The 24,254-nt window shown below is 33.6% G+C and overlaps 3 protein-coding genes across 4 annotated transcripts; all 3 read left to right on the top strand.

Annotated features, from left to right (window-relative positions):
- The first annotated feature begins 1,643 nt into the window (after nucleotides 1-1,643).
- LOC108225585 (protein CASPARIAN STRIP INTEGRITY FACTOR 1-like) lies at nucleotides 1,644-2,969 on the top strand. Its single transcript, XM_017400488.2, has 3 exons — nucleotides 1,644-1,857; nucleotides 2,387-2,445; nucleotides 2,548-2,969. The coding sequence occupies exons 1-3, from the start codon at nucleotides 1,770-1,772 to the stop codon at nucleotides 2,683-2,685; spliced, it is 285 nt and encodes a 94-aa protein (XP_017255977.1). The 5' UTR covers nucleotides 1,644-1,769; the 3' UTR covers nucleotides 2,686-2,969.
- A 4,842-nt stretch (nucleotides 2,970-7,811) lies between these two features.
- On the top strand, nucleotides 7,812-13,245 carry LOC108227534 (endoplasmin homolog). 2 transcript variants are annotated; one of them, XM_017402730.2, is made up of 15 exons: nucleotides 7,812-8,103; nucleotides 8,180-8,300; nucleotides 8,389-8,542; nucleotides 8,636-8,716; nucleotides 8,794-8,905; nucleotides 9,000-9,126; nucleotides 9,233-9,371; nucleotides 9,970-10,087; nucleotides 10,616-10,821; nucleotides 10,905-11,120; nucleotides 11,193-11,358; nucleotides 11,579-11,720; nucleotides 11,823-11,973; nucleotides 12,190-12,594; nucleotides 12,706-13,245. In XM_017402730.2, exons 1-15 carry the CDS (start codon nucleotides 8,046-8,048, stop codon nucleotides 12,958-12,960), a joined length of 2,451 nt encoding a protein of 816 aa, XP_017258219.1. In that variant the 5' UTR covers nucleotides 7,812-8,045; the 3' UTR covers nucleotides 12,961-13,245. The 2 variants fall into 2 exon arrangements, with proteins under 2 accessions (XP_017258219.1, XP_063935348.1); XM_064079278.1 differs by having other exon boundaries at nucleotides 10,902-11,120.
- Nucleotides 13,246-13,903: 658 nt separating this feature from the next.
- On the top strand, nucleotides 13,904-23,129 carry LOC108224480 (uncharacterized). The gene is made up of 13 exons (XM_017399118.2): nucleotides 13,904-14,082; nucleotides 14,149-14,236; nucleotides 14,343-14,529; nucleotides 14,661-14,751; nucleotides 15,413-15,448; nucleotides 15,573-15,671; nucleotides 16,420-16,550; nucleotides 20,412-20,460; nucleotides 20,564-20,653; nucleotides 20,737-20,790; nucleotides 22,413-22,478; nucleotides 22,674-22,771; nucleotides 22,872-23,129. Exons 1-13 carry the CDS (start codon nucleotides 14,005-14,007, stop codon nucleotides 22,942-22,944), a joined length of 1,140 nt encoding a protein of 379 aa, XP_017254607.1. The 5' UTR covers nucleotides 13,904-14,004; the 3' UTR covers nucleotides 22,945-23,129.
- Nucleotides 23,130-24,254: the final 1,125 nt, after the last annotated feature.

The following is a 24,254-nucleotide window of genomic DNA, read 5'->3' as shown; positions in this document are numbered from 1 at the left end:
GATCTCAGTTTTAGATGATTATTCTTGCAAAGTGGTAGTAACAGAGTCTTGTTACCTCATTTGCCACTTCCGAGTTTTGGCAGTATCGACTTTCCCATGAGTCGGACAGTGTTTGAATCTTGATGAAGGCGGCATTCTAAATAATGGGAAATTATCAATGGTATCATTGTGTTATTGGCTTTTATGAATAGTACCATTTCGTGTTTTTGTGTTTTTTGACTTTGACATGTAAAATACAGGATGTTAACCTCTGCAACAGTTAATATGAACAAAAATTATATTCACACATTGTTCAAAAACATGTACAAAAACAACATAACCAATCCAAGAAGACTAAATATGTGACTGAAACCAGAACTCTTGTCCTGCCATGTCTGAGTTGCTAGGTCCTTTGATGTCTTTGTCGCTTTAGCTGCATTATTTTGATCCCCCACTTTGTTTTAGTAACATCGGATCTAGACCCCGAATCTGCAAGATGAAACTTGGGCACAAACGAAGAACATGAAGTTAGTGAGATTCACACACGTGTGTTTATCCACACATTTTTATAAATGTAGTCGTCTAAACACTTATTTTTGAACTAATAACATTGACTGTTAGTTCCTGATGGAAGTTGCGCAAACTGGATGAAAATTTCCATTTCCTTTTATCTGTTTTGATGCCATGAACAGTTCAGTGCCAAGACAGTTTACAGCAAAGAGAGCAGTCTTTGCTCATTTTTGTGCTTATTCTTCTAATTCTAATTTTGTTTGATAAATATCCTGATGATGATAAATTCTCAGCAGACAATGGAGAAAAGAGGGCGAGGAAATGTTATAGCTTATACATTAATATATGTATCTGATGGAAGTATGATTGCCTAATCTGCATTTAGCATGGAAAACACAATTTACTTGAATTAGGGAAGCTGCACTCTTTTATTAGAAAAGAGGTCAAGTTTGATATTTTATGTGCAATAGTGCTTCTCTTTTATTTTCCACCAATGTCCTCTCAAATGCTATTATTTGCTCCATTATCTTTGTCATTATCCTTCAATTTGAACCCACTGCTCCTCCAAATATAATAATTTATCTTCTTCTAATGAAATCAAACACAAACATGACCCTACTTACTTACCACCTCCCCTTCTACTCTTAATTTCTAACATAACCCTAATTATTATTTTTTATAAAAATTAATTTAACGTCAAACTTTTATTCAGGTAAAGATAATTTCAAAAAAAAATTATAAAACTATAATGTATAGGAGGCTTAAAATTCGTATCAAAAAATAACGTAAAGAATTTGCTGGAACAGAAGTATAAATATAGGTTAAAGTACACATGAATTGAGAAAAGATTGTTCTTATCACCATGTCTTGCTTTGCACTAAGCATCTTATGAAATATGTAGTAACAGCAAAAAAGGTGTTGTGATGAAGAGATATAATTGATGCCACCTCTGAGTAAGCAGAGAGTCCAAATAGGTGTTAGGTTAGTTTAACTGTTTAAGTTCATTAGTCATTCCACTAACTCTTTAGACTTAGAGCCCCAACAACAGCTAAAGTGCTTTTTCTCAACTTTCCACCCAACTTGAAAATATTTAAATACCTAAAAGAATGTACAGGGATTTCATTCTTTATATTAAACAATCCTTATTTTCATCACTTGTACCAACATTACTAGTATCTGAGTCTCTGACAGGAGTCATAACTTAATGTGAAATTTGCTGCAGCAGCGAGATAGCAGAAAAGATTAAGTAGATACAGATCAGCCAATCAAAGTTTCTGAACATGGGCAGTTCTTTCATGTTTCTCAAAAAGTGTTGGATTCTTTTCCTCATCATATCAGCAGCTTCACTCTCATCAACTTGTTCTGCAGGTTTTGTGTCTAGAACATCAAATTAAATCTCCTTGCAGCTTCCAGATTTCTCTCTCTCTCTCTCTCTCTCTCTCGCAGCTTCCAGATTTCTCTCTCTCTCTCTCTCCCTCTCCCTCTCCCTCTCCCTCTCCCTCTCCCTCTCTCTCCCTCTCTCTCTCTCTCTCTCTCTCTCTCTCTCTCTCTCTCTCCCTCTCTCTACCTCTACCTCTCTCTCCCTCTCTCTGTCTGTATATAATGTAGTTGATTGACTTGCATGAAATAGCAATACTAAGATACTTGAAAGTTTGCTAAGCAAAGTTGACATGATGTTATTTTCAACTATTTGGTTTCCTCTTTTTTAAAATCTTCATTTCAAAGTATATATATCTATGTGTTGTGTTCCTCTTATCAGGATTACATTGATTATTCTTCTTGTCACAGTGATTTTGATGCAGTCCAGATACATGAGCTTTACACAGACATGTCTCATGTCTGCATGTTTCCTCAAAAAATTTAAATATCTGATTATATAATAAATTTCTAATTACAGGCAGACAATTGAGATCTGTAAACAAGCTGGAGAAGGAGGCCATGACTTCAACATATAAGGTCTTTTAGTATCATTGTGCACATATTTTTTACTTAGGTTTCATAACCAGATTTAATCAATCAATAAATCATGTCTTTTCTTCGTTGAATATATATATATAGGGGCACCAGCATATGCAGCAAGGCGAAGAGATAAGTTTTGTCCATGGAAGGCTTCTTAGGGTTAACACCAAGGACTACGGAAACTATGATCCAGCACCAACTTTTGTGAAGCCTCCTTTCAAGCTCATCCCCAACTGATCAGGGCTATGTGCTTCTGCCATCACTACTGATCAACAATATATGCAGTATCCATATATCTAAATAAAATGATGTTTTAGCATGTAGTTGTTTATGTATATTGGCAATATATATTATATATACACAAATAATAGTTTGTGCTAAGTTTTGAGATGTTAGTATGTCACCAGGGTTTCCACAAGTACCCTAGCTAGCCTGTACGTGTATGTGTTGCTACAAGTCCACAACCTTAATTGTGGTATTGATGCTATGTGCTCTATATAGAAGTACTAGTCTTTCATTAATTCTGTTTTTTTTTTTGAAAAAAGGAAATTAATTCAATAATGGAAAGCCATACGGCATCTACAAGAACAATCGAGTCGAACAAACATAAAATAGATCATATCGCTGATTAATCTAGTCTTTATAAAGACACAATCAAACGATTTGTTGAAATTGATATATACACATATAGCCTTCATCAAAATTTCATCAAAACTCGTTTGAGCTATCGATCGTAACTGTAATCCCATATAAATCTTTACCACTGAATCAATCCCTCAAAAATATGGCAGATCTAACGTCCTGGACATTGAATCACACCAAAACACACCAAAAATTCTAATTTTTCTATAATATTCTCCTCGGATTGAAAAGGACTCGTTCTCGAGTCTTTATTGCTGTTATTATCTAAGAAATGTATGAGATCAAACACTCAATGTTGCAGACACATCATAATTATCAGGTAGTTCAATCTTGTAGGCATTTCACCAATCCTTTGAAATACTTTGAATGGTACATCAGCTCTTGAACTTAACTTTCCGCACCTTCCTCTAGGGAGCGTTCTTTATGAAGATGAATCCATACCAGATCACCCTCATTGAAACAACTGACTTTCTGAACTTGTTCACTTGTTTCTTGCATTTCTCATTTTATTTTACTAATTTTAATTTGACATGCTTATGTAGTTTCTTGAGATGATCAGCTCCATCAACTGCATGCATCTCCATTGAAATTATTAATAGCTGGTAGGGGAGCTAAGTCTGATGAACTAGAAGTATTCTAATCATATACAATCTCAAAAGACTTTTTCATATTTTTCATGTTGTCTACTTGTTGATCGATCATATGCAAACCCAGCTTGAGCTAAGACCTGATCTCATTGGCATTGGTTGTGACCAACTAAGCTTCTCAATATATTTACATATACAAACCCAGCTTGAGCTGAGGCCTGATCCCATTGGCGTTGGTTGTGACCAACTAAGCTTCTCAATATATTTTCAAGACATCTAAAACTTATGTTTGTCCGTCTCGTGAATGATGTGTTAGACCTTAAACCACTTTAGAAGGGGTTGAATACAGTAGATACAATCAAATACAAAATAAGAACATAATATATAAAATCAAACTCAGTTTTTATTTAAATGTGTTTTAATGCAGGTATTCAAATACATTTTTACTACAATAAACTCTTTTACTAAAATATACTCCTTCTGTCCCCCTCATTTCTTTACGTTATTTTTTGGCACGTTTTTCAACCCTCATTTAAAATATAGTTCCATAATATGTTTTTTAAATTTATTTGCTCCGAATAAAAATTTGATATTTAAATTTTTATTCAAAAAAAAATTATGATAAAAAATTACAGAACTATACTTTATAAGAGTCTCAAAATGCGTGCAAACAGTGAACGTAACAACCTACAGAGACGGAGGGAGTAATATAAAACTAAAAATATTTTTGAACCGGTTTAAATGCTAACCAACCAAATTCCTAGTCATCCCCGAACGGACGTTAATTCCACGGCAGTTGAAGTATCAAATATGGAGGCTGGCCCAAAAGTCGGAGTCTTCTTGGTCGTCTCGGGGAGTTTGAGCAAAGTGCAGGGAAAAGTAATTTGAGAGTATTATTTTTAAGTAAGAAAGTGTATATGGACAAAAGATAAATGTTTTTTTTTCCATTAATGAAAATAACTTTATTAGCAAACAATAATTAGAATAAATCAATAGAAGAACGATATAATCCCTATGTCTAAACCATCTACAACAGTATTTCAACATTGCTTGTGATATTCTTTCCCATCCTTTTTTTAGAGTAATTTCCTTTCCAATTTTAAAAATTAATGGATCCATCATTTTCCTACACTTTATTCCCAATATATACTCACCCAAACCTTAACCGGCGGTGATACAAATTTGAATTTTTGTATTTGGATGTCGCCCTCGTCCCTTACATACTCTTAGGGAAGAGCAAACTTCGGATCGGTTCCGTTTTTGAGTGAAACAGAAACCGAAACCGCAAGTGCTCGGTTTTAAAAATTGAAAACCGCAACCACAACCGAACCGTCGGTTTCGGTTTTAAAACACCCGGTTCGGTTTCAAGCGATTCGGTTTCGGTTTTAAAACCGCAAAAAATAAAATCAAGGAACATACTTCCAATTTAATAAATAAATTGGTTAACTAGTTTAATGGTTAAGGAGAAATTTTGAAATTTAGACGATCACTCGAACAAGGAACTGTTTATGATATGTTTAATCGTATCCAATGAAACAAAAATATAAACAAAAACCTAATCATATAAATGAACTTAATGATATCATGCTTATAATAATTAAAATCTTTGTTTGTGCTAATTCACTGAAAATATATCAATCATACTTATATCTCACTATATTATTCTACTGCATATGATTAACATATCGTTTGATAATCCATTGTACACTTGGAGATATTAATTTAATCTATACATTTAACTTATAAAATTATATAAATAAATAATATTTATTATTTTTTTAATAATTGATTCGGTTCGATTTTTTGCGGTTCGGTTTTCACTTAAAACCGAAACCGCATCCATTAGAATCGGTTCGGTTTTAAAATTTTCAGTTTTGGTTCGGATCAATTTTATGCGGTTCGGATTTTATCGGTTTTTACCGATTTTGGGTTCGGTTTCGGTTTGAATTCGGTTTTTTTCTCACCCTGCATACTCTGATGTCCCTTTCTAATCCAATCATGGAGGGAGCCGTGACCCAAAGCCCAGAGTCTTCTTGGTCGTCTCGTGGACTTGGAGTGGCAAATTGTCAAGGAAGTTATATAATATTTTAAGGATAAAATAAATTTTTATTTGTCAAATTTAATGATAAATTATAGCTAAAATAAATCAATAAAGGAAGATATAATATATTTTCCATCTTTACAATATTTTTACATTTGGATCCGTCCAAAGTTTTATATTTTAATATTTATATAAATGATAAAAATTTATAATATAAAGATTAATTGAATCTGTTATTTAAATATCAATCAATTTACTTGGTTTATGTAATTTGAGTTTGTTTTTCACTATTTTATATATTTTTGTTGCAGTATATTCATTATAAACTTAGAAGGAGAGCAAGTGAGCAGGGCGTTTAGCTAATCATATTTTACTGAAATAAGGGCTTCTTTTTTGAAGAAAAAAATTATGAAATTTCACTTTTCCTAAAATAAACTCTTAATAATTTATCAAATTAAGGAGCACATTTTTAATATTTATATTCAAAAACAATTATAAAAAATATATTCTTTAAAAATATAAACTTATATTTATGATAAGTTGTTGGTCAAACACTAGGGATGACAATCGGTCGGTATGGTTTGGTTTTAGAGAAAACCGAAACCGAACCGAATATTGTTTTTCAGAACCGAACCCGAACCGAACCGAATCGAAACCCGAAGTTCAAAAACCAAACCCGAACCACCGGTTTTCGGTTTCGGTTCAGTTTAAACCAAAACCGAAAACTATATAAAAAAATTCTAAAAAAATATATTTAAAATATAGGTTCATAAAAAAGTCTTTTATTCAAAAATTAACATATCCTCAATTTGTTACAAAACATTTATGATTAAATTAACAATTACAATAATTCATAATTAAAGAGAAGCTTCATTTTTTTTTAAGTATTAGTAAAGTATTATTAATTCAACTTTTTAAAATCCTTTTATTAATTCAGCTTATTAAAAATAAATGTAAGTTAATTGCTATACACAAGAAAATAAAACATTATATTCTAATATAAGATTGTATGGATTTTTTTTTTATTTATTTAGTTGAACAAAATTTTTGATGATACTTTTCTTTTGTTCAAATATTATTCAATACTAGATTATGTTTATTTAATTATAAGAATATGTATTTAGTATTTATAAATAACTTTGTATCATATTCAATATTTGAATAAGTGATGAAATATTATTAAAAAAAAGATAACAATATAATTATTCTTTTTTACACATATCTTTTCATCTTTTGATAATGACTATTTTTATATAAATATGATATATATACACACACATATATACATACATATATACAAACATATATATATATAGGGATAGGATCAAATAAAAACTTTTTTAAGTTACAAACTTACAAACTTTTTTTTATTCTCCCATCGTGTTAATCCTTAGTTATATAAAGTATCCATGTTGAAATTTTTTCAAAAAACATCACAATTTTTAAAAATAACGCATAAATAAATCGCGTTTTCAACACATTTATAACTGGGGTTCAACATCGGGTGTTGAACACTAATTATCATTGTGTTGAATATATCTAAAAATATGTTTAAACTATACCTCTAGGGTTTGGGTAGGGTCTAGAAACATAAATATTAGTTATATAACATGTTTACCTTAGTTCTTACATTTAAAAATTGGTTTATGTGCTTCTCCATCACTATTTTAGTCAATGTTCAACAAAAAATGTTGAAAAAATGTTGAACTCAAGTTATATGTGCGTTGAACAAAAAAAGTTTGTAAGTTTATAAGTTTGTACCAGAACCCTCCCCTATATATATATATATTGTATATCGGGTTCGGTCGGGTTTCGGTTTGGTTCGGATTCGAATCGGGTTTCGGCTATTCGGGTCGGTACCGGTTCGGTTGGCCTAAAAACCAAACCCGTACCAAATTCAATCGGTTTTTAAAAATAAAAACCAAACTCAAAACCAAACCATAAAAATCGGGTTCGGTAAAAACCATTCGAGTCGGTTCGATCGGATATCCGTCGGTTCTAAAAATTTTGCCATCCCTGTCAAACACGTTCAAGTCAAGCGAAAGAGCCCCTTAATTTCTTACAAATGTTGTGTTGGCCCAAGTTACATTTCTGATCGAGAAAATTCAAGTAGCACCACGTCGCGTGAGGCGAGTCGAACCAATAACACACCGCCACGTATCGAAGAGCCCGTCAGATTGTCCAGCGTGGCATTAGTTACCCAATAGGATAGCAAGGCGCATATCGAGTGTATCCTCGAGTGTGAGCACATATAAATAACACTAAACAAATCTGAATTAAAGCAGCTAAACCCTAAGATCTACACGAGATCGACGAGAGCTGCAGCTATGAACAAGTGGACGCTACTGTTTTTCCTCTGCTTCATTTTTCTCCTGCAAGATCAAGGTACACTAGAATCAATTCTTTTGTTTTAGATCGTGAATTTCTTCGCAAAATGTTTATAAATGATGTGATTCTACAGCACGGAAGCTTAATGTAAATGCTGAAGCTGAATCAGAAGAGTTAGTGGATCCTCCTAAGATTGAAGATAAGCTCGGTGCTGTTCCTCATGGTTTATCTACCGATTCCGATGTTGCCAAGAGGTGGAGAATGACTTTTGAGTCGATGCTTAGTTTTTAGAGTTTTGACTTATTTCTTCGTGTTTTGACTTGTTGAGTTGATGATTTGTAGAGAATCTGAGTCCATGTCGAGGAAAAATCTGCGCAGTAATGCGCAGAAGTTTGAGTTTCAGGCCGAGGTGTCTCGCCTTATGGACATCCTTATCAATTCGCTTTACAGTAACAAGGATATCTTCTTGAGGGAGCTGATCTCGAATGCTTCTGATGTAATTGTTAATTATTTTCATTTTGCTGCTTTAGAGTTTAGACTCACTCTACACGTTTATTCGGCTCCTAATATGCGTTTATTGTATTTCCAGGCTTTGGACAAGATTAGGTTCCTATCGCTCACTGATAAAGAGATACTTGGTGAAGGTGATGATGCTACGCTTGAGATTCAGGTATATTTTCAACTTATAATCTGCAATATTCAGTGACAAGGACTCACAACTTATTATTTGATTCGTATAATGTGTAGATCAAATTGGACAAAGAGAAGAAAATACTTTCAATTCGTGACCGAGGTATAGGCATGACCAAGGAGGATTTGATCAAGAATTTGGGAACTATAGCCAAATCCGGGACTTCTGGTATATTACTTTTCTTCTTTTGATTTAGTACAACACACTATTAGTATTAGTGTCAACTACTGATGATCTAATCAAATATTTCATTTCTATCTAGCTTTTGTGGAGAAAATGCAGACAAGCGGAGACCTTAATTTAATTGGCCAGTTCGGTGTTGGGTTTTACTCAGTATATCTTGTTGCGGACTATGTAGAAGTCATAAGCAAGCATAATGATGACAAGCAGTACGACTTTAGAACTTATTCTATTTTCAAATATCAATAGACAATCTCATCACGGGCAACTTAGTAAAGCATTGACACTTGCTCAATTGTTTCCTTCCCTTTTCAGGCATGTGTGGGAGTCAAAGGCTGATGGGGCTTTTGCAATTTCAGAGGACACATGGAATGAACCACTTGGACGTGGAACTGAAATCAGATTGCACTTAAGAGATGAAGCTGGGGAATATGCAGAAGAGTCTAAGTTAAAGGTGCGTAACTTAACAGTTATACTGATAAATTTTTAAAAAATTGGCAACTATGACACTGTTTCTACATCATTAACTTTTACATGTTCTTACGCCCACTGAAGGGATAGAGCCAGATATACAATGTAGCATACCCAAGTGTTGGCAATTCTTTCAATGTTGATATATGTATAAGAAGTAACTCTACTTCCTTACGATTACCTATTCTTTCCTATCATTTTCTCCACGTTTAGTAATGCATGCAAATTCTAATTTTATTCTCGTGACTTTATAATTTAATCATTGTTATGTTTTTTTATATCTTAGATCTCGTGATTACTTGTATTGAGTGTTTTTTGTTGCACTTGCTAATCTTTCTTTAGTTTTTGAGTCCTTTGGGAGACATTACTTTATATGTTGCTGTCTGTGGTCAGTCTATATGATATGTTAATCTGCACAACCTTGGAGTAGTTCCTTGGTCAATCAATGTCTTTTGCTGTCTATGGTAATAATTGAACTGAATAAGAATTATCACCAAGTACCAACTTATTTTATATCTTCAACCTTAAAATTTCTTTTCAACATCACAAGTTATGGCTATTAAGGAAATTTTTGACTGCAGGAATTGGTGAAGAAGTACTCTGAGTTTATCAATTTCCCTATACGCCTTTGGGCAAGCAAAGAGGTTGATGTAGAAGTTCCTGCTGATGAAGATGATTCTAGTGATGAAGAGGAGAAACGTAAGAATGTTTTCTAGACTATTGTTCTGTTCGGAAAATAATTGGAAGAGTCAATTAGCAAACCAAGTTTTAACAATAATAATTGTTAGTCCTCAATGACCTACCTCAAGAAAGCGTCCCTCCAATATCTTTGCAATGAATTTTATCCCCTTTTTTTTGATTTGGAATCACATCATTATAGTTACATCACGACCCACAAATTGCATCGTATCAGTTGTCATGTTTGTACTTTGTATTTGGTCAAATATTACCTTCTTTGAAATGTTTAGGACTATTGGAGTTTGTAATCTACATTAGAGTGCATCCAAAGTGATTTTTTTTGTTATTAAAGTAGGCATAAGAACAGAAAAAACCACTTGTAGCAATAATAAAATTTCCTTAAGTAATAGCTTGCATAACTTTCAATTTAAAGGCATAGCTTCTAGCACAACTACCAGAAAAGCATCTGTATTATTTTTCAATTGTTATCAGTCATTTATATTAATTGGTCCCATTAAAATTTGCCGTTTTGTCTTTAATCTGAAACAGCCGAAGAAACCTCCACCGAGGAGGAAGGGGACGATGATGATTCTGAGAAAGGAGAAGACGAAGATGAAAAAAAATCAAAAACCAAGACAGTTAAAGAAACTACTTATGAGTGGGAACTTCTGAATGATGTTAAAGCTATATGGCTACGAAGTCCAAAGGAGGTGACAGATGAAGAGTATGCGAAATTTTATAAGTCTCTCGCAAAGGTAAATTATATATGATTTATTATTTTTTTAAAGACTTATATGTAACTGGTTTCATCTAATGAAATATAATTTTTTTTTAGCAGGACTTTAGTGATGAGAAGCCTCTAGCATGGAGTCACTTTAATGCTGAAGGAGATGTTGAGTTCAAGTCCGTCCTCTTTGTACCTCCAAAGGCTCCTCAGGATTTGTATGAAAGTTACTATAATGCAAACAAATCTAACTTGAAGTTATATGTTCGACGGGTATTCATATCAGATGAATTTGACGAACTCCTGCCAAAGTATCTTAGTTTCCTGATGGTAATAATTGCCTCAATAACATTTCATAGTTGACCTTTTTAAATTATACTTACTATTTGTTTCTTTCAATAGGGACTTGTTGATTCAGATACCTTGCCACTTAACGTATCACGAGAAATGCTTCAGCAACACAGCAGTTTGAAAACAATCAAGAAAAAGTTGATCAGAAAAGCCCTTGATATGATTCGGAAGATTGCTGATGAGGATCCTGATGAATCAAATGACACAGAGAAGAAAGGTATGTAAATGATGTGCACAAGCTGACCATAAACTGCAAATATTAGTTACTTGTTTACACATAGTAACATACTAACATGTACAAAAAAGTATGTTCTGCTGCATTGTTCTTTTGATTGTGGCTATATATCGGTTTTGTGCTGCATTGTTCTTTTGATTGTGGCTATATGTCGGTTTTTTGCATCCCAATTTATTTAATTTGTGACGCAATTACACTCCAGATATTGAAGAATCTGATGACAATAATGAGAAGAAAGGTCAGTACACAAAGTTTTGGAATGAGTTTGGCAAATCGATAAAACTTGGTATTATTGAGGATGCAGCCAACAGAAACCGCTTGGCCAAACTTCTAAGATTTGAAAGGTATATTTGTTTTGTTTGTTTATTAGTATATATGTCGCTTCAAGTCCTACTTTGCTGTTTTGCTTATTTTGTCATACGAGTTATTTTTTTGCCACTTAACAGCACAAAGTCAGAAGGAAAATTGACTTCACTTGATCAGTACATAAAAAGAATGAAACCTGGGCAGAAGGATATATTTTACATTACAGGAACGAGCAAGGAACAGTTGGAAAAGTCTCCATTCCTAGAGAGACTTATTAAGAAAAACTATGAGGTACCTGTTAAATTTTTAACTAAAGAGTTCGAATTTCTGACTTCTTCCTGACAGATACTTTAGAGAACTTAAATCTGTTATTTTTTTCCGAAGATTAACTTAATAAGATATATTCACTTTTGTTTTTGTGTATTGTTGAATACAGTGTTATCTGTTCCTGTATACATGTATGCATGTATACATGTATCTTTTATTCTGAACATATATTATTTGCAGGTTATTTTCTTCACAGATCCCGTGGATGAGTACCTCATGCAATACCTAATGGATTATGAAGACAAGAAGTTTCAGAATGTGTCGAAGGAGGGTCTAAAACTTGGGAAGGATTCAAAAGGCAAAGAATTGAAGGAATCTTTTAAGGATCTGACCAAATGGTGGAAAGGTATTCTTGCTAGTGAGAATGTAGATGATGTGAAGATAAGCAACCGTTTGTCAGACAGTCCTTGTGTAGTTGTAACATCAAAATATGGCTGGAGTTCAAATATGGAGAGGATCATGCAATCACAGACACTTTCAGATGCTAGCAAACAGGCATATATGCGGGGCAAAAGGGTCCTTGAAATCAATCCAAGGCACCCTATTATCAAGGAGCTCCAGGAGAGGGTTGTCAAGGACCCCGAGGTAAATATTCCAGGAGAGATTTACATTAATATTTGATTTATGTTGCTCTTCCTAATTATACGCTTATTAGTTCCTAGATGATATACTAAAGTTGTTTGATCTCCTATCTAGGACGCAAATGTAAAGCAAACAGCAGAGCTCATGTATCAAACAGCATTAATGGAGAGTGGTTTCGTTCTCAGTGACCCAAAGGACTTTGCATCCCGTATATATGGCCAAGTGAAAAATAGTCTAAATATTAGCCCTGATGCTGCAACTGAAGAGGAAGAGGATGTTGAAGTTGAAGCTGAAGCTGAAGCTGAATCTAAAACAAGTGAAGCAGATTCTTCTAAAGAAGAAGATTTAGATGTTAAGGATGAGTTGTAGTCTGTACGTGTTCTGTGTTTCTCTTTAAATTACGCATACGGAATTTTACTTTTTAATCACATCTCTTGTTTTGAAAGAGTAACCACCCCCAAAAGAAGTTTGCACGCCACGAGGTCTTAGGGCATTAAGAGTTGATCATAGATTGATTGTAAGCAGAAGGTGGGGGGTCTTTTGTTGTAACTGAAACGTGCTTCATCTTTGTATTAGCGAAGTAGTTTAGTTGACCTCATATTTACCTTATATTCTCTTGTTAGTATGATCTATACCTGGTTTCTTGAAGACTCATATCTGTTGCAAATTTGTAATGCATTTGCATGTGGAATTTTTTGCCCTTAGGTTGCAGCAACAGACATCTTGAAGTAACGCTATATTACTTATCAGTAAATTTTCAGAAGTTCACAATTTGCAGAATATACATAATCAAAAACTTTCTTGACATATAATACTAAAATAGTTCTTCGTTGCAAGACCAGGTTTAAGGTTAAAGACAACTATGCAACTAGTGTTTTCAATTTTTTGGAGTTAAAGGTTAAAATTAGAGTTAAATTTTTTTGAGTCCTAATTTCAGTGTTCATAATCTTGAACTTGTTGGATGTTTAAAAATGTTAGAAGAAAAAATTTATAATTGAAACCATTAAATTATATTTTATCCAATTTTGAAAAATAAGAACTCTAAAAAACTTTACACGCAAGATTATACCAAAAAATTCTAAATATATGCTCTCCACCTCCCTCCTGGTTTTCATTCTCCCTGTATCAAATTTAGTAGAGATTTTAGTAGCCCCTGTGATATTATTATAACTATTATATTTACAATAAAAAATAATTTTTACTTGATTTTATATATTAATAAAAATATTTTTGATAAATTTTGAGCCTAGATAAAATATTTTTGATAAATTCTGGGCCTAAAAATATTTTTGAATTTATATAACGGTAGTGTATTCTTTGGGGATATTCTTGGGTCTAGAAAAAAAAGCAGCAAAGTATTGTGGTATATAGAAGCAGACGAGAGTCGAATCGGCGCAAAGCAGTAGAAACGACATGGCTGTCGACACAATACCTCCTCTGATCAACGCACAGCTGAATTATCTCCGATCCAATGCTCCTTTCTCCATCAAGGTAATCAATTCATAATTAGGGCAGCATTTACATAGATTATCTAATTCTATTTCATCTGATTCACAGGTTGAGCAGATGTGGTCTGGTTGCAGAAACCCTAGCTTAATTGATCGATTCACCTTAGCCATTCCCTTCTGCCTTGACTATATCAAATGTCAGTATAATTTCTACTCTTTTGTTAATTTCTTTAATTGTATTTATTTGTGCATATGTATCTGCGATCATGAATCTAGTAAATAATTCTCGTCTTCTAAATTTAGGGGATGTTATATACAATGCACAAAACCCCTTAGCTGCACCTGATGTTATATTCGGCCCCGAGGATGAGGCTTTCCACCCATTCCGCGGAATGAGGGAAGAAAGCTTGTCAAACTCGAAAAAGAACTGTCTGTTAGAGTGGAACTACAAAGATCCTGCTTGTCTTCTAACTTTAATTCTTCAACTGAGGTGAGGTTTTTACTTGATTATATCTGTTAGGGTTTTGTTTTTTTTCTTCTGTCTGGAAGGTTTTGTGTTTTTGGTTGTTCATGCTAATTATAATCTGTATTTAGCTAACATTTAGAGTTAAATTTTTGTAGGGACTTGTATATGGTTTACCAGAAGCAACGTGTGGGGGAGGTTGATGATGAGAGGCTGAAGTTTGAACTTGGTACCATTATTTCAAAAGAGGTAACTGTTTGACAATTGTTTAATACGAAATTATTTGCTTGATAACGAATAATACACCAATCCGGATCTTATGTCACTGTTACTTGCTCTTCGAAACATTTAAGACCTGGACATATAATGAAATACTATCTAAGCTTTAGATTATGTTTAATATTTTAGAGTTTAGAGCTTAACGCCAATCTTTGTTCTTGCTAAATTCATATTGTTGGCTTGATTCAAGATTAGGATCTAAAAAACCAGAAAGCCTATTGCGAGAGGCTGTTGTTAGCTTGGGGTGAATGTATGAGTTTGCATATCTGGCTCATATATTTCTTTGTATATGTATTTGGAAGTTTGGAACCAAGGAATTCATTACATGTTAAATGGACACTTATTTAAGCCTTCTTAATGTTTAATTAGCAGAGCTGAGAGCATTATGTCCATTTGGATAACTGACTTGCAATAAGCTTTGCGTTTCAAAATTAAATACTTGCCATCATTAAATCACAGGCTGTTAGGTAAAATTATATTATTTTAGCTGTGACTATCTATTCATATAACTAGTATAATCCTGGCCTGCAACACTCTTGTGCTGTTATATTATTGTATAGAAATATACTTCGTTTGCCTTCATATACTAAACTTTTATGTTACTCTCTAAACCTGAAGTGTCATGCTGCAGGGACTTGAGATGTACATGAGCTCCGGAGTAGAAAAGGTAACCTAAAAAGAGGCACATGCTTCTCATTTTTATATTATCTCGAGTAGTATCCAAAAGTACAACACTATTAATAAGAAGCTACTTTTGACTATATTTTCTGCAACTATATATCTTAGCGTAGCCAGAAGAGGTAAGATTTGCAGTGCCTTTACTGGGGATGGATATCAACAAAATTGTCATTGGTTCCTCTTGGCGTCAGCAGCAGAAGATATACCTACAGGTTACTTTACTAAATCTGTTTCAAGTAGAAACATAGACTTGTTATAAAGAAGTACACATCGTGGATCTATGCACAAAATGGTAAAGTTAAATTGCCTGCATGCGAAAACAAGTATAAGTAGCAGGCACAATTAGAATATACACGAAGAAAACCTGCAGTAAAGCAGTAAAGGAGGCACAACCCATTTGAATCAATTTAGCAATGGTTGTGTTAGTTGAAATTATATGCAAGAGGAATTCCGAAGCAGGAAATGCTCTGCTGAAGCTTGATGACATTTTAATTATGAATTTTGTGGATATGAAGAATGAGGATAGGAATAATGTTAGCTGCGCGTGAGAGCAATCTGGTATAAAAAAAAAACTTGTAGACTTGTTTCTGACATGAGTGAAGTGTTGAAAATATGTTTTGTATTTTTAAATTTGATTTTTTATAGTATCTAAATAGTTGGTCAAATTAGGCCTAGTTTTGATTGACTTTTGAATTTTAGGAGATTATTAGGGAGATTAGATAATAATGTTTGTTGTCTAGTTTTGCTCAATATATAGCCTATTGACATTATCATGGATAATATGCATATTCAGATTTTTACAGTAATTTTTTTACTTCTATATGATATGTTAAAACCAACAATTTGCTACCAAGATGTGTTTTACAATACATGATTAGTTATGTAGAGTTTATTTATGTTATTTTCGTTCTCCATCTCTTTTGATTTTTCAATATAAGATGGGTTTTACATTTAGTGCAGGTCATATTTCCAGTTGTTGGAAAGTTTACAAATAAGCCTCCAGTTCCACGTTTAAAGTTGGTTTCTACTCCTGATCTGAGGGCTGTATTGTCAGTTGAGGATGTCAGGCTTCTACCATGGTCAGATGGGATGTGAGTATTTTACTAAAAAAATTTAATTAGAATTTAGTTATATCATTAGTTATATCGTAAATAAACCAACCCAGTATTCCCGCATCATAAGCGAGTCTGGGCCTTGATTTCATTCAGAAGAGGCTGTTTGCTTAGAGAAAGACACGGGGCTTGTTTGTGTATATTGATGATAAAAAATGTTAAAAAATACTATAAATAAGAAAACATGATATAATACCACAGTTGTAAGTCACTTACACATATCTTCCTCTGTTTGTTGAGGCCTATCGGCTTACAACTTGTGAGTCAATGTTGACACCTTTTGATCTCTCATACAATTTATTAGTCAATATATGATGAGCTCATATGTGCTTTAAGCCTTACTCCCGAGTAAGCAAATGGATGAAAATGGAAGTTAGGGAAATGGGGCTTAGCTGGTTTCAACAAATTGCTACTGAGTTTAGAGAATTAATGAGTTAAACTAGTTTCATTAATGTGCTCCGGAGTTGGAAGGAAAGCATATTGTTGATTGTTGGTTACAATATTACCATTTAAATTTAAAAAATCATTTTGAGTAATAAGGGCAAATTTGTCATTTAAGAATTTTTTAATTGCTTCAACCATTCCCTTTCTTCTTCATCACATTTTTGGAGTGAGTTTTGGGATGAAATTTTAATGAACTTACTTTGCTACCTACTTGCTTTCATTTCTAAAAGATTCACTTGCTTTCGTTCCAAAGAAAACCTCTGGAGCACAAGCATAAGTGCAAATTTCATTATTCGCTTTCCTGTTCATCTTTCATTTCTATTCAAAACAAATTCAGTGTTGGAGTCCTGCACAAAAGTTCTACAACTTTCGCTGTTGAGATCAAATAATTTATGCCCAAAACGAAGTAACAAGAAACACATCGGATTATGTGTGATAAAATAATGCTCTCGATAGATGGATAGATGTCCGTGTGTATGTGCAGTGAGAAATGGTGAACTATGAATCAAACAAATGAATTATCATATGATTAATTATTACTAAGTTTTGCAATGTGATATATATATATATATATATATGTTTATACATATACATATATAGATGTTCATGTGTATGGAAATGTATGTATATGTGCAATGAGAAACTATGAATTACTATACAAACAAATGAACTATTTTATGATCAAATATTATTAAGTTATGCTATGTGATCCGTTAATAGTAAGCTACCAAACTATGTAATCTATAACTCTTATCAAGTTGAAAAATAATCTACTATAATTCAACACCTTAATCATGTCTTCCTTATCATGTTATGTCCTTTTTAAGGTTTTAAACTTGCAAATATAACAAAATCTGATAAAAATAGCTCATCTCAAGTCTGTTTTGGCTCTGGCCAAATATCATTAAATTCTCTTTTTTAGGAGAAAATGTCCCTCCGAACATGACCAAATCATCTTACTCTACCTTTCCCACTTTATATAATATAGTTGCAACTCGTAATTGACTATGGAAAAACTCAATTGACAATCTATCCAATATCGTGTGCAACGTTGACAAATTAGTCTTAAAATACTCATTGCGATAGCTCGATGGTGCAACTCTCAACTATATTCATGTGCAAAAAGCATACACCATGCTAAATCATAAATCATTGTCGATCCTTTAGTTAGTGCATTCATTATGACTACGAAAAGAAACATAGGTAATGCTAATCTTTGATAAAGTACTATTTCAACTAACAGGGTTCCGGAAACGCATCATTACTTCAACATAAATCTCTTGCATTGCCCATACACATACATCCAGTACACACCTTTATCCTTTAAGCTTCTTTATATTATACTGTGTGGAACACTATGACATGCTTTCATATGTTTTCTCTGAGTTTCTGAACACCAATCGTAGGTCCTTGCTACGGTCTCTATATCTTTCTGCAAGGAGGGCCTTACTTCATTGTTGAGCTTACCGGCATAAAACTTATTAAAACCAAATTGGTTTAGTTTCGTATCCTGGTTTCAACCACTCTCCCCTATAATTTCATGGCATGACTTGGAAGTTTAGTATAGTTGTTACACCCCTGAGCCTCGGCATAACTATACCAAGTTGCCATCTCAACAGTCTTAAGAACATTGTGATATAATTTTGTTAACAATCGCTCACCCTCTTAACACCTTAACCTAAACCCCACCACACCTCTATAGGTATATGTTATATGTTCTGGTTCTGTAGATTGACCTTTACCCATCTTACTAAGGCTCCCATAACACCTCCTCTACTTATAAAAGTATAGAAGTATGTATACTAAAATCATGTTGAGATTGAGGAACTACTTCACGGCATCAATCCCTCTCATTCCTTCCATTTAGGTGTGCCTCATTAAGTAATTCTTAAGAATAATTATACCATCTACCTCTATTATCATCATCTTTTACTAAAACTCACACACCTTTTTCTTTAATGAACTCATAGATCCTAATTTTCATCACCTTCTTCCATGAGTCTTAACTAATTTATAAATTCCATTTTGTCCCCCTTTCATGTCAAGGTGCTTGTACATAGCTTTATATGCTTATCCTCTTTGTTTTAGAGGTGTGCTTATACATAGCATCTTATGTCGTATTCTTAGAGTCTGCACGGTCATTTTGGCAATACATTTTGCATGCTTATATATAGTTCTCCAATTAACTAACTCATGTTGACTACACATAAGCTCCCTAAGAATCTTGTTTGGCTTTTACTCGCTCGCTGTTGCACCTCTTTATTCCTGCATGAAGACTCATTTTCCTCTTCCCTGACAAATCTCTGTAGCCACATTCCTAATTGTACAAGCCATTTGATTCACATCCTTCTTCTTTGTATTTTGTAAACCTATCCATTCATTAAAAATTGTTAAAAATCTCGTTAAAAATTGTTATTTATATTATTAAAGTAAAAAATTTCCATACAATTCTCAGTATAGCATCCTTAATTTTCTTTCATTACTCTTCTCCTCGTGTATATTTTCATAACCAACAAACAATGTCTTGAAGCACATGTCTCGCTAGAAACACCTTACAATCTTTACGATCTATGTTGTTTTTAGAGGATAATCTAATGTGACTTGGAATTGGCTAGAAGTGCCTGACATGGATACTTTGTCCATGTGTCGGATTTGGTAATTTTTAAAAAACGTACATGTTTTTGCCTAAAATAAGTGTCCTAGTCTAAGTATCTATGTCCAAGTGTCGAGTGTCCGACACTACTTCGAGGCAATATGAAGAGAACTGGTAACATACGGATAATTGATTTGTGTATTACGCCCTGCACTCGTAAAAGTAATCAAATGATTATCTATGATTATCTCGAGTATGTAAGCAAGAATAAATTTTGACTAACTTATGAGCAAACTCCAGAGATCACACCCACCTTCATTCCTTGTACCAAAAGCTGAAGCTCCCATGAACTCGTACATATCCATCAACACTCTCCCGGATATGATCATATAACTCATCCCCTTATATAAGAGTTGATCGGTGGCATAAAACAAACTAATTCATCCAAATAGGTTCAAAAGTTTTTCATTTTCATTTCACTCAAACCACGATACAGTTTATATGCACTTATAATGTCAGCAACCTCTGTGCTAACATCTAATTTGTTCGTCATAATCCGGTCATTGAATCTTTTTAACTCTACTGTGTTATCCTTCTTAGCCGTACACAAGATAATGCAAACTACATTCACTCTGCTCACTACCCGCAATTCCATAATTTAATCTGTTAGCTTCTTCTACCACAATTTTATCCTTAGTTATTTCTTAAATGTTCAAGTTAGTTAATGAATTTGCGTGTGCATCATGAGTACTTGATCGCCCCTTTCTTCTATAAATATTAATATCTCTCTTAATTCTTTGAAGGTGCTTGGCTGAATATCTCCCCACTCTAGAAGAGTTGCTGGCATCACAGGTAAAATCATCATTTTCCCCCACTCTTACAAGTGAGCCTGTAAACTTCCCATCCGGGTAGAGGTCTGATGTTTTATATTGAAATATCAACTTTCTCTTTTCAGATTAAAGATGCAGTTACATTAATTGAACTTAGAAGGCAATTTATTGTTGCACTAGCTCCTTTTTTTGGAAGGCCACTAGAAGCTGATTCAGTATGTCTTCCTTCATTAAGAAACTTTATTAGTGAATGTAATTAGATCGACACCAATGCTAAGATGTCCTTGCTTGTTGCCAGGTCTTCTGCAGAAAGGCATCCTTTCTATCTGTGTCTGGGATCTTCACTTTTGTGGTATGGTATTGTTCAGTAGTCTAATTTTATATATTTTGCACACCATTTTCTGTTTTTTCCTCAGAAGCTAAACATAAATTTGGAGCTAATATTATGTTAAGGTAGTTTAGTATTGGTGCAGGATAAATTATTTTATTAGGAATGCGTTACAACTTTTGCCTGTCTTGTTTATCAGTTAATTGCTGATTTAATCTGGAGAATACTCCTACATGTAGAATTAGATCATGAGTACAAGTACAGGCAACAACTTTGCGACCATGACTCAGTAATGTACGCTGCTTATGTTTTCTTTCGCCGTGTCAGTTTACAGTCTTATTCAGGCCAGCATCAAGGGCATTTGAAACCATCATGTGCTTTATCAAATACGTGATAGAAATCCACTCTGCTTGTTAGTCCAACCAAGAATTTACAGCTGTTTGATGATTCACCATATCGTTTACTTTAGTATATACTCCCTCCGTCCCAATCAATTCTATACACTTTCCTTTTTGGGATGTCCCATCATTTCTATACATTCCCAAAATAATAACTTTTTATAATATAAAACACTATTACACCCACTACATTCTCCCACTATCTCCATTCTATAATAATAAAAACACTATTACACCCACTCCCAAAATAATAACTTTTTATAATATAAAACACTATTACACCCATTACATTCTCCCACTATCTCCATTCTATAATAATAAAAACACTATTACACCCACTACTTTCCTCCACTATCTCAAATCTATTATTAAAAAATATATGGGTCCCACCACTTTACCCACTTTCCATCTAACTTTACTCATTTCTTACACTTTTTCTTGGTCTCCGTGTCCAATCCCAATGTATATAACTCACTGGGACGGAGGGAGTACATATTTTCAATTCTAGGTGAAACCTTTTAAGAGTCTCCAACCATTCAAACCTTTATTAAGAGTAAAAAGTTACTGCAGTTCATATTTTACCAGCACTGTTTTTGGTACAGCGTCCTTCCATTTTTTTTGCTATATGGTCATGCTTAAATCAGATGAAAGTATGAAGCCATCATAGACAATCAGAACCGTTTTATGGGGAATTAAGGGAAAATGCAACAGAGACCATATATTTTGTTTGAGTGTGTTACTTGTACATCTGCAGACCACAGTCCTTGATAATCAAGTAGCTTAGTTTGATTTCTGCATCTGATTTCTAAAACTCTACTTTCTAAACATAGTTGATGCACTCAAGGAGTGACTCGGTCAAGGTAGAAATCTTGTTTTAGTTGGCTGAATCATGCTATGATCTTGGAGCATTATAAAGCTGTGACCCTTGGGCAAACCCAATACAAATCAATAACTTGGAAGAAGAGACCAAATATACCTACAGATTTTAATGTTTTTTTAGTCAAAATTTACTTGGACCTGAAATTATTCTAGTAGAATTTAAGCATAGCACTTGCTAGTAGAGGGTTGAAATTGATTAGGAAATGCTTCTAGCTCGTACGACAGTAAATAATGCCTTATGCTGCAGTTTAGCAAGTTATGCTACGTTATTGAAGTACTAGACTTGTTTAGTACTCTTGGCTTTTGTGTAATCCTTTTAGCTAGTTGAGCCTCGAAGCTCATTCTGACTCTTAACTCATTGGTGGACAGGTTCATTTTGCTCTGACACTTCAATTTCCTAAGCAACCACCTCTTCTAGTGCTTCAGAGTTCTCAGGTAAATGATTTGTTGGAGAAAGAAACACTTGTTAACTAGTCTGCTTGCAATAGTCTTTTAAGTTTTAGTTGCAGGTTTTTCTTTTAGCAGATTAACTTGATTTCTGCCCTGTTTGGTTTAAAATTTGAATCTTGTAATTGAGGAGGCTATCTCTTTTGTTGTTTGTTTGTTTATACCTCTTTCCTTTTCTCGTAGCATTTTGATCTCCGTGGAGCAGCTATTAAGTCATCTTCTTTAACGGAGTATCCATGGAGCCCCAGATGGGATGTGTCGGAAATGGCTGAGAGGATCTTGTAAGTTGCTCGTTTTTTTTTATATATAACCTTTCGTAGTCATGTATTTTATGTTCTTTCTGCCTTGATTAACACATTTATGATCATCAACATTTGGCAGTGATTTTGTTGCGGATGAATGTTTGAATTTTAGAAAAATCTGCAATGAAAGTGTGCATCAGCAACAACGTTGAGGATGTGTGCTGTGTGGTACCTTGCTAGATAAGTTGATAGCTACTTGTCTATCTCTTTTGTCTAACGTACAGTTTCAGTTTCAATCTAGAGGCTTAGTAGAGAATTTATGTATGAAGCTGACATTGTTATGTTGTAAACCCGATATGTAAAGTTATGCAGTCCAATCAAATTATCGGATTATGAAGTCTGTTTTGTTTTTCTTAGCAAAATGTTTTTCATGCAACTCCATGGTTGATAGACATGCAACCGGCTACCAACTTTTAAATCTGCTTTGATGGGCATCAGTTGCTAAAATTACATTCAACATTAGTCCTTGTTATAATATGAGCAGATGACAACTAAAAATTGAACTATTAGAATCAACTTACAATGTTAAAAATAGAATCAGAAATATAGGGTTAGAATACAAATTCTTCCTGATGAAAATATTGCTTCGCGAATGTTTTATGAAAATGTTATAAGAACATGCGCAAGGGTCATTGACAAGGCATGTCTTGTGAACCGAGGCATTTTCTTTTACTCATTTTTGATAATTTGATAGTAATTTGAGTAGGGTTATAATTCGAGTGAGGCTGTGTTGAATTTGAGCTTTTTACAACTTTTTTATTGACGAATCAAGTCGAGTCTAAATATGCTTGAGTCTGAAATGCTGAAATGTATGTTCGAGCTCAGCTCGGTAGTATACGAGCCATTCTTGAGTTTTTGAGTTTAATGAGTTTTCTTATCTAGTTTTTAATGAGTTCTCGAGTTACCGGGGGTTTTGGTCGAGCCTATCACACTGGTTTAGTTTCTATCACACTTGTCGCGTTTTTTTGTTTTATAATGTTATCACTTTATAATAATTAATCTTCCAATTCAGTAACATGTTGCCGGCTGATTACCTGAATGGTCTAGATGATTAGAATTAACTAAATGATTTTGAAACCAGTAAAATATGTGATTTGCATAGAGAATTAACTGAATGATCTTGAAATCAGTAAAAGATGTGGTTTGGACAGAGAATTAACTAAATGACCTTGAAATCATATAGTTCCGGATAAAAATAGAAATGTGACAACTAAAAAGAGACGGAGGGAGTACCAACCACACATTATGCAACTTATGTTCCGGATCTGATTATATACCTGAATGATGAATAATTCCCTTGAAACTTGTGGTCCAGTTTGATTACCAGGTCATCATTTGATTAGATGGTTAACTGATAAATATTTCTCATAACTGGCTGTTTCAGAAAAGTTAATGGGAAATTATATATATATATAAAAAGAATGGAAAAATAACAAATGAACTAATGGCATGTTTGAGAACT

Source organism: Daucus carota, chromosome 6, assembly GCF_001625215.2.
Source record: "Daucus carota subsp. sativus chromosome 6, DH1 v3.0, whole genome shotgun sequence".
In the NCBI taxonomy this organism is placed as follows: Eukaryota; Viridiplantae; Streptophyta; class Magnoliopsida; order Apiales; family Apiaceae; genus Daucus; species Daucus carota.
The sequence above is the reverse complement of the archived record's forward strand: the minus strand, read 5'-3'. Positions and strand labels throughout refer to the sequence as shown.

Coding starts and splice junctions, on each gene's coding strand:
- LOC108225585 (XM_017400488.2), top strand. CDS start 1,770: ATGGGCAGTTCTTTCATGTTTCTCAAAAAGTGTTGGATTCTTTTCCTC. Junction 1,858..2,386: donor CTCATCAACTTGTTCTGCAG/GTTTTGTGTCTA, acceptor TTCTAATTACAG/GCAGACAATTGAGATCTGTA. Junction 2,446..2,547: donor CCATGACTTCAACATATAAG/GTCTTTTAGTAT, acceptor ATATATATATAG/GGGCACCAGCATATGCAGCA.
- LOC108227534 (XM_064079278.1), top strand. CDS start 8,046: ATGAACAAGTGGACGCTACTGTTTTTCCTCTGCTTCATTTTTCTCCTG. Junction 8,717..8,793: donor ATGCTACGCTTGAGATTCAG/GTATATTTTCAA, acceptor TATAATGTGTAG/ATCAAATTGGACAAAGAGAA. Junction 11,359..11,578: donor AAATGACACAGAGAAGAAAG/GTATGTAAATGA, acceptor ATTACACTCCAG/ATATTGAAGAATCTGATGAC.
- LOC108224480 (XM_017399118.2), top strand. CDS start 14,005: ATGGCTGTCGACACAATACCTCCTCTGATCAACGCACAGCTGAATTAT. Junction 14,530..14,660: donor ACTTTAATTCTTCAACTGAG/GTGAGGTTTTTA, acceptor AAATTTTTGTAG/GGACTTGTATATGGTTTACC. Junction 20,791..22,412: donor CTGGGATCTTCACTTTTGTG/GTATGGTATTGT, acceptor ATTGGTGGACAG/GTTCATTTTGCTCTGACACT.